Source organism: Sprattus sprattus (genome assembly GCF_963457725.1).
Source record: "Sprattus sprattus genome assembly, chromosome: 6".
In the NCBI taxonomy this organism is placed as follows: domain Eukaryota; kingdom Metazoa; phylum Chordata; class Actinopteri; order Clupeiformes; family Clupeidae; genus Sprattus; species Sprattus sprattus.
The window spans coordinates 13,553,027-13,563,026 of record NC_137925.1 but is presented as its reverse complement, the minus strand read 5'-3'; the positions used below and the strand labels follow the sequence as shown (position 1 = coordinate 13,563,026).

General features: G+C 41.3%; 1 protein-coding gene across 1 annotated transcript in view; it reads left to right on the top strand.

Annotated features, from left to right (window-relative positions):
• Positions 1–10,000, top strand: part of igdcc4 (immunoglobulin superfamily, DCC subclass, member 4) — an 86,793-nt gene that overhangs the window by 51,951 nt on the left and 24,842 nt on the right. The window contains exons 4-5 of the mRNA XM_080841354.1: positions 3,186–3,319; positions 8,214–8,348. Of these exons, the coding sequence (XP_080697480.1) occupies positions 3,186–3,319; positions 8,214–8,348 (269 nt within the window). The remainder of the gene's footprint in view (positions 1–3,185; positions 3,320–8,213; positions 8,349–10,000) is intronic.

The following is a 10,000-nucleotide window of genomic DNA, read 5'->3' as shown; positions in this document are numbered from 1 at the left end:
AAGCCAATCGCCATCGAGAAGAAGGCATAGCAGCCAGCGTGGACAGAGCAGGGTTCTTAATCCCCGCCAATCAGGAAGAACCAAGCACACCTAGGCACCAGTTCACCTGCTGCAAAGAGAGGGAGAGCACAAGTACACACAACACGGGTGAGGCCAAGGAAAGGAATGATGGTTATTAATAATAGCATTCTATCTATTTCCATACTTATCTGTTTATCTATGGCTGTACATGCTTTGACAAGAACTCTTTGTCATTTCAACTTTGAAATTGACAAAAGAGAAAGAGAGAGAGAAGGACTGAGTATGAGTATGACTAAGAGAGGGAGAGTGAAAGAGAGGGAGAGAAAGAATATTATTGAGAGGGAGAGAGAGAGACTGAGTATGACAGAGGGAGAGAGAGACAGATAGATAGAGAGAGAGAATATGACTGAGCGACTGAGCATGACTAAGCATCAGAAAGAGAGTCTAAATACTGATGCAGTGAGGAGGGAGAAAAGGGTTAGAATAGAGAGGAACAAAGAGAGGTAGAGATACTGACAAGCACAAAATATGATAAACAGTGCACATATGCTGTCATATACAAACATATTCCATTTCTCTCTCACTCCCTCTCTCTCTCTCTCTCTCTCCCTCTCTCTCTCTCTCTCTCTCTCTCTCCCTCTCTCTCTCTCTCTCTCTCTCTCTCTCTATTCAATTCAAAGTTGGCTTCATTGGCATGGCTGCTGAAGGTCACTCTCCGGAGTGGATAGTCATTTATCTATTTTTGTCAAGGACCTCAAAGTTTGGGTGGTTGGTTTTGAATGTGCAGAAAAAGTTTTTTTTTATATGGGCCATTCTACCGAATTGATGCAAAGTCATGTCGGATATATTTAGAATTTTTTTATGGTTTATTCCCAAAACTTGGTCCGTATGTATATTGTACCATATCTAAAGTACACATATCTAGTAAAAGAACAGTCAAGTTTTATATTGTATTTTCAGAATGTGTTGGAATGTTTTTCCTCTTCCAAAAATTGTCACTACCGAAACATCACATTTACTATAGTAAAAAAGTATTATTATTGACCTGTTCAGATTGTGTTTCCTTCCCTTCTCTGAAGAGTATTTTTACAAATATTTCTTGAAGGTTTTCACAATGAAATCCATAGAAATTATTTTTTTACCAAATTTTCAAGTTCAATTTATCTGTTTCGGTAGTGACTGCACTGTTTCGGTAGTGACTGCACTGTTGGATGGATGTTAATTTCTCTCCCAAAATCATCCAAAAGGTGCTCTGGGCCGCCCTTTAGTCCACATAACACATTTATTTAAAAATTATGGGATTGAACTACTTACCATTTCATTTTGTCACTACCGAAATCATCTGGTCACTACCATATGTTTCGGTAGTGATTGTTTCGGTAGTGACAATTCTAGCTAACTTTAAGCATAAATAAAGAATTCTAGCACGCACATGGCTTGCAAACACATCTTTGAAGAGGTGAACACACATACAAACATAAGATTTTCCATGAAACCCCAAAAGGTTTACTTAATTGAAGAAAACATGTGTTTCGGTAGTGACAATTCTTAAGGTTACACGTCGATTTTCAGACTTTGGAACACATTTATATAAAAACTATGGGATTTAGCCACTTACCATTCAACCATGAGGGACAGAGATGCAGTGTCACTGCATGGTCAAAAATGCAGAGTCGTGGCTAAAACACAGGCTCAGCCAACGGACTAAAACTCTTGTGTTTCGGTAGTGACATGAAAACTAGGGACATGATTTTTTGAGTATAGTAAATTGATTTAAAAATTAAACCCACAATAAATCTAAATATTCCAAGTTCTGTTTCAACCCAATCATAAAGATCTTTGAAATTAAATCATTGAAAAAAATCTTTAAAAATTGAAAAGTGTTATTTAAAGGCATTGAAATTTAGATGTCAGGGTTGGGGACAACTACTTCCCAATAGAAAGTACCCTATAAATTATGATTTTGTATATATTTAGCTTATCACTAGCTCATGTAATGCATTGGGTTTATATAGACCATTACATTTTCTAATTAAACATCTATGCCTAAATACCTAATTGTTTTGTAAATAGTTTTTATTGTTGAGGGACTGCATATTACACGAATTCGGTAGAATGGCCCATATACTGTATGTGTATTCTTCTCACAGTGAAGAAGAAAGTGCTCCTCTGTCTGCCAGTGACCACATGTTCTGTCCTCTTTTGGCAGCTAGGCTCAAAGCCGCTCTTACATGGTGTTAAATACAACCTAATTCCATCTGTCTTTTCTCCTTCTCCCTCTCTCTTTTGTTCTCTCTCTCTAATGCTGGATCTCTCTTTTGTCGAAGACTGAGGGGTCATACATATCCTCATTCCATCACTCTCTCTCTCTGACTCTCTTTCTCTCTGCCCTCTCCCTACTTTCATCTCTTTCATCCTCCCTTCCTCTCCATTTCTTTCCCTCATACTCGTGCTGTCCATTACTTTCCCATTATATCAGTGTACCCAGTGCTCTCTTTGTGCCTGCTCTTTCTGTTGCACTGTGCTTTCTAATTAAGATTCCTTTCTGTGAGCGTTTGCTTCTGCCTTGGTGGAGCCTCATCTATCCGACGAGCCTCCCTCTCCATTCATGTTGACCCTGCCGACACAAAGTCCTCACCTAAAGAGAGATTGTGCAGCTCCTGGTTTTGACTATCGGACTGTCTGTGTGTGTGTGAGTGTGAGTGTGTTTCTGTAGAAGTAGTAGAAATACAAGGGATTTGTGCTTTCCTCTAAAAGAATAAAGGAAGGTGGGGTGTGTGTGTGTTAGCAAGAGAGAGAGAGAGAGACGGAGCGAAAGAGTGAAAGAGTGAGTGAAAAGAATGAGTGGAGGAAAGAGGGAAAAGGAGAGAAGGGTGGTTAGGACAGATGACAGGGTAAGATGTGGAAAGAGAGAGGGAAAAAGACAGGTAAGAGAGTGAGAGGAAGACAGTGAAATGATGAGAGAATGAGAGATGGAAGAATGAGCGAGTGAAAGAGGGAAAGAATGAGAGAGTATATAAGGGGGAGAAAGGGGGATGGGAGGATGAGAGAGTAAGGAAGACAAGTACACAGAGAGGCACAAAGTGGATGGAACAGAGATGGAGGGCTGGAGAAAGTGTGTTGGACAGAGATGAATGATTGTGTGTGTGGGTGTGTGTCTGCAGGTTCATCTCACTGCCCAGCGGGGTGCTTCAGATCCGGGCTGTGACGGACGAGGACGCAGGCTCCTACCGCTGCATCGCTTCCAATGCCGCACGCAAGAGATACAGCCAGGAGAGCACGCTCACTGTCACTCCAGGTAAACAAATGGACTAACACACACACGCACACTCGCACACACACACGCTCACACACACATACACCCATATGCATGAACTCACACAAACATGCACACATACACACACACGCACACACACAAGTGCGCACGCACACACATAACACACACACATACACACACACACACACATGCACACATACACACACACACATATACACACACACACCCAGAAAGAGATACAGCCAGGAGAGCATGCTCCAGGTACACACATGGACTAACACACACACTCAGGTACACCGCATCGTCGGTAGGAACACTGAAGTGGAGTTCAGCCGGCTCACTTTACTGTAATAGATGCTAGCTTAAGCTAAAGTTAAGCGATGTTAGCTAAAGCTAGCGTTAAGGGAACTCTTAACTAAGGTTGTTTGGGGCTTTGTGGGTAGTTAGCTTGCTAACATAAGTGTAAGGGCTAACGTTTGATAGACGACTAGCAAACACCTCACAAATCACCTCAGACGTAGTTTTTGGTTACAACAATGGAGTTCAGATTGTGAAAAAAATAAAAGGCCAAATAAATGATATATGTATATATTATATTCACATACAAACTCCGTCATCTACGGAGTTTTGTCTGCCATATTTTTGTTTATTTTTTCCAGCGAGACGCATGCATTCGACCAATCAGCTCAAAACGGTGTTCGAAGAATGATGATTGTTCTCAGTTCCTGCATTGCGGGGACACACACACAAGCACTCAAGCACACATACACACGCGCACATAAACACACACAAATACACACAAACAAACACACACACACACATAGAGACACACTTTCTGCAGTTACATACACCTCATGGCCTCGTAGTATGGCACCACCTCTGACTCAAAGAACAAGAAGCAGGAATACAATCACACATCCATACATAGTGAAACACACACACACACGCATTTATACACTTCACCTATTGCCTGCCACTTAGTTGCTGCCATTCAATCTCCCTCCAAACAAATCTGTTATGAAGCTGCCATTTCAACAATGATGAAATTTAGTCTTCAGTACAGCCCGATCGCTGTGCATGAGCTCAGGAGCAGAAAAACATATTGTATTTGCCTACCACTGCTGTCGTAATTGACGCATTCATTTGAAATATTTAACACTGTAAACAAACAATTAACACAATTATGGCAGCCTGGGTTGTGCTATCGTTTATGTCAGTGCATGAGGAATGGTTCAAAGATGTGGGGGCATCCAACCTTACACACAGCTCCACAGAATCCACAAGCTTGCAAGTTTATTGAGTACTATACCTTGCAACTAACCCAATGGGCTGCACTACCACACACAACACGTTCTGACAACCGATTGGCTGACCTTGTCACTAGCTCCCTCCCCACAAAGCCTGTCTCTTCATCCCTATGTCTCCGCTTCGTCATCTCAATCCCCCCTTTTTAAAAGTCCCTTTACACTTCACGTATAACAAATATGGGGGTGTCAGTTAGGGTGTGTTGTCTGTCACAGTTTGTGTTTGGCTGCATGCAGATGTGTTATGACTTGTGATGTGCATATGTCACCAGCGTTGTGTAGACAAGCACAGTTCCCCACCGGACTCGTACCCACAACCTTGGCAGGCGGGCGTGCTAGCAAGGAGGCTCAAACCCATTGGTGTTAGCGTCTGTTGCTAGCACATATTTTTAGGTGTGGGGGGGTGAGGTTTACCTACTGCACAGCTTCATACCTGCTGGTTACCTTAACACTCACTTCCCTTAACCTCACTTGCATCCGGCGAAACTCACAACCCTAGGCATGGGAGGCGGGGCTTGCTAGCAAGGACGTTAAAACCCATGGGTGCTAGCGTCTGTCGTTAGCACGCCTGTAAAGGTGTCGGGAAGTGTGGTTTACTCACTGCACGGCGCTGTACCCGCTGGCTACTGTTACACATGCCATGTGTTCAAATGGGTATGTGCTCATAGGGTGAACTATTTATGTGTGAGATTGTGTCTGGTTGTGTGTAAGTATTTGTGCTCTAGTGCATGTGTGTGTGTGTGTGTGTGTGTGTGTGTGTGTGTGTGTGTGTGTGTGTGTGTGTGTGTGTGTGTGTGTGTGTGTGTGTGTAGGGCCACTGCCTGACGCATTGATTTTCTGCAGCCTTGTGAGGCAGTCCGTCTGATGAAACACACCCAGCAACAGCTGCAACTAGCAGCTCCATACTGAGAGAGGGAGAAAAGCTAAGAGAATACAAGAGAACGGAGGGAGAGGAAGGAAGGGAGGGTGGAATAAAAAGAAAAGTAGAGAGAAGGAGGGATGGGGTCATCCGCTACCTGTGCTGGGATGTTTTGACACTTCCTGTTTGTATTATTGTTTGTGTTTTCACTACTTCCATCTTTAATTAAGTCCCTGCAGCTTCCCCTGTGGTGCGTCCCTGAATGATTGATTTAACGAAGGAATGACTAACTAACTGATAATTGTCTCACTGAAGCTCACTTACTGACTGAATGACCAAGTAAAGCACTTCATTAAATGTTCTTATATAAGATATATTTTCATATTATTGGCTTTATTAGGGCCAGTGGTGAAGGTGTCTGGAAAAACAGTAGAGCAAGAATAAACAGCTTGTTAGTGAGTGTGATGTATGGGAGATGGCGAAAGAGAGGGCACAGGACAGAGAATGAAAGGAGAAGGGGAAGAGTGAACGGAGGAGTGAAGAGTATTGGCTACTCATTAGGAGCAGTAGTCTGTGCTATGTCCCCGAGGAAGTTCAGAGCAGAATAGAGGAAGAGTTTGAGAGAAAGAGAGGAGGGAGGGGGGGAGGAAAGAGAGATATGAGGAGAAAGATGGCAGACAGGAGGAGTTGGGGAGAAAGACGGGTAGAGATGAGGGCCAAATGTGATCAGGTGTGAGGGATTGTTTTGAGACCAGAGGTCTCCCATTATTCAAAAATACAAATTATTAAACATTTCAAAAATGGATTAAGTGACTCACAAAAATATATTTTGAATGCACACACAAATATTTCAACCTTTAAATAAATGTTATAGAAATCCATAAATATATGTTGTTAAAAACATCATAAGATATTTTGCCATTATTATATTGAATTACAGACTGATAAAAGTATTTATCTGTGGCCTATTAGGTGGCTTGTTCTATTTCATCACATCAGCATAGATTTCAGTTTGAGTTGAACTTTATGAAATTGTATTACATCTGCAAGGTGGACAATCACTTGTGAATCACATGACATATATTTGTGATTTAGGAGATAAATCTGGTCTCATAGACTGTGACCTGTCCACACTGGACTGTATGTCCACACATACACACAAACATACACACACACAATCACACACACACACACACAAACCTTTGGAAGACTTTTTCCTCTCTCAGTTTCTCTCTGTGTATTTGCATACAACAAACTGTCCAGCACTGATCCTGTTGGTGCCAGGAAGGGACAACATACAGTACGACAACACAGATACAATAACTAACAAATAACAAGTGCAATGGTATGGAGTGCATGTACTCCCCTTGAGGTACGTTGCAAATACATAATAGATACATGTGAATAAGGTGCCTGGGTTGGCATAAGTGACTTTTAGTCAAATAAAGTGGCTGAAGTGTTAATGTTGCCCAATGAATTCCGGTTTTAGTGCATGACTGAGTTTAATGTTCTGATAGCTGATAGCTCTTTTTCTCTCTCTCTCTCTCTCTCTCTCCATCTCCATCTCCATCTTTCCTCTCTCCGTCTCTTACTTTCCTTTATCTGCTTGTCTTGGCTGAAGGCTAGGTTCAAAGGTAATTTGCTCCATAGAACTTTGAGAGCTAGTGTCTCTTCACACAGCACAGGTGATTGAATTTGCATGGTCTTTTGCAGCGAAGGCAAACTGAAGGCCTACCTATGAATTCCCTGGGCTTTGAAATTTTACTTTTCAATATTTGTGAAATGTTGTCAGTGAATGGGGCTTTGTGCTCTGCAAGTTATCTGAGATAGCTATGATTAAATTATGATACACACACACACACACACACACACACACCTCCACACAGTCTCTCTCTCTCTGACAGACATACATGCATAGACTCTGCCTGACAAACAGACACACATACACACTCATACCTATAATACGCACAGTCTGTCTCAAACACACACATATACAGACTCTCGCTGACACACATACACACATACACACACACACACACACACACACACACACACACACACACACAGGCAGACGCCCCTATCTCCACATCTCAAAGAGGTGTAGCTGACCCATTTAAGGGTCGTTGCTTTTCACTCTTAGCCAGGTGGCTGTGTTTCTGCACTTGTTTTAGCAGAGCCATCCACTCTGTGTCACGTAATATGTGTGGATGTGTGTTAGTGTTTGTGTGTGTGTGTGTTTGTGCCTGTGTGTGTGACTGTGTGTGTGTGTGTGTCTGTATGTCTAATCTCTCTATGATGAATTTATAATGTGTGCACCTCATCCACACACATGCCCCCCCCCCCTCTCAATACGCATACACACACACACACACACACACACACACACACACACACACATCCTCCTCCCCAATCATTAGCATGGAAGAGCTAAAGGGTTCTGATGGGGGGGGCGCCATAGTTGCTCTCTAAAGGTAGTTTATGTGCTTAGATAACGCGCCGTATCTTCCATGCAGTGTGTCTTCTTGATGTGCATAATCACTTTACCTCAGGTGGCCTCATCACTTTCCCTCTAGGAGGTTCTGCCATTGTCATCTGTCTGTGTTTTTCTATTCCTGCTGTGAACTAATCTTCAATATGATGTATAATAAATGTGTGTGTGTGTGTGTGTGTGTGTGTGTGTGTGTGTGTGTGTGTTGGTGTGCGTGTGTGTGTGTGTGTGTGTGTGTGTGTGTGTGTTTGTGTGTGTGTGCAGGTCAGTCTTCGCTCCCCACTAAAGTGGAGTTTGTGGCGCGACCCCAGAACTCTACAGTGATTTTGGGGCGCCCGGCAGTCATGGAGTGCTTGGCCCAGGGCCACCCCAAACCTCTGGTGTCCTGGAGCCGGCTTGGTGAGTGCGCTCACACACACACACACACACACACACACACACACACACACACACACACACACACACACACACACACACGCACACAGGGTTTGCAGACTCGTAGACACACACTCTAAAACCCTTATGAGATGTCACCTCATCTGACTCGATTATTACTGCAGCATTGCTGAATTTTCATCAACACACACGCGGAGATAGAGACATAGACACACAAACACATTCTAGCCGTATGCTCTGATGCCTGTTTGACTGGTTCAATTATTTCAGTCAGTGCTTTGACTGTCTGAGCTGACACTGCCATCTAGTGGCACTCAAAGGCCATAACATGCAGATGCACCAAAGCCACCTCCACCTCCTGTTGACCTCTCTGCTTGAGGCAAGAATTAGTCTTGCTCTTATTTACTCAGTTTGACAAATAAAAAATGAATAGTAATCTTAATTGTCATCTAGCAGCCACTCGAGTAACCAAATGACCTCCTTATAAAGTTGATACATACAGAAACAGAAAGAGAGCCATCTATTGCAGTTATATCTCTACTGCTAGCCTGTGTCTACTCTACTGTAATCTACTCTACTCTATATACACACATACAGTATATAACATATAAATATATATATATATATATATAACATATATCATATGTATGGCATGCCGTTCAGGAAATTAATATTTGAATATATATATACAAAAGTCTGAATATATGTACAAAAGTCTGAATATATATACAAAACTCTGAATATATATACAAAAGACTGGATATATATATACAAAAGTCTGAATATATATACAAAACTCTGAATATATATACAAAAGTCTGAATATATATACAAAACTCTGAATATATATATACAAAAGTCTGAATATATATACAAAACTCTGAATATATATACAAAACTCTGAATATATATACAAAAGTCTGAATATATATACAAAACGAAGTCTGAATATATATACAAAACGAAGTCTGAATATATATACAAAACTCTGAACTCTGAAGCGCTCAATCCGTCTTTGTCCGCCATATTGGATTGAGCGTTTCCTATTAAATCAATTGTACCAAAATGTTTATAATTACGTATTTTCTGCTTTATGAAATACTGTATTTCTGTTATATTGTTCAATTTTGACATTGATTTCTCACTAGAAATGCAATAATAACACGTTTATTTTACACCGTTTGACTTCACCAAGGATATTTTTAGAGGCAATTTCTCCATTCACTTGACTGGGGTCTTGTCAAAACCTTCGTACTTCCTTGTTTTCTGCTTCATGAAATACTGTTTTTCTGTTATATGGCTAAAATTGATTAAACATTGATTTCTCGCTAAAAATGCAATAATAATAACACGTTCATTTTGCATCGTTTGACTTAACGCAGGACATTTTTACGTTTAAATGGGACAGCCTACATCGTATCCTCTCGTCACATGATCAAATAGGGACTTGACATTGGACAAAAAATGATTACCCAGAAATCCTCATTGCATATACCAATGAAAATAAGACATTATTCATTGAATTGAATAGGTTTTTTTTTAATAGTTTCCATAGTTTATGTAGTATAAGCATATAATTGTGTTGTAGATTGCTACTGACCATTTCCCTTCTACAAAATAATACTCACCATGAACTAGATAGGTTGGCCATTCCA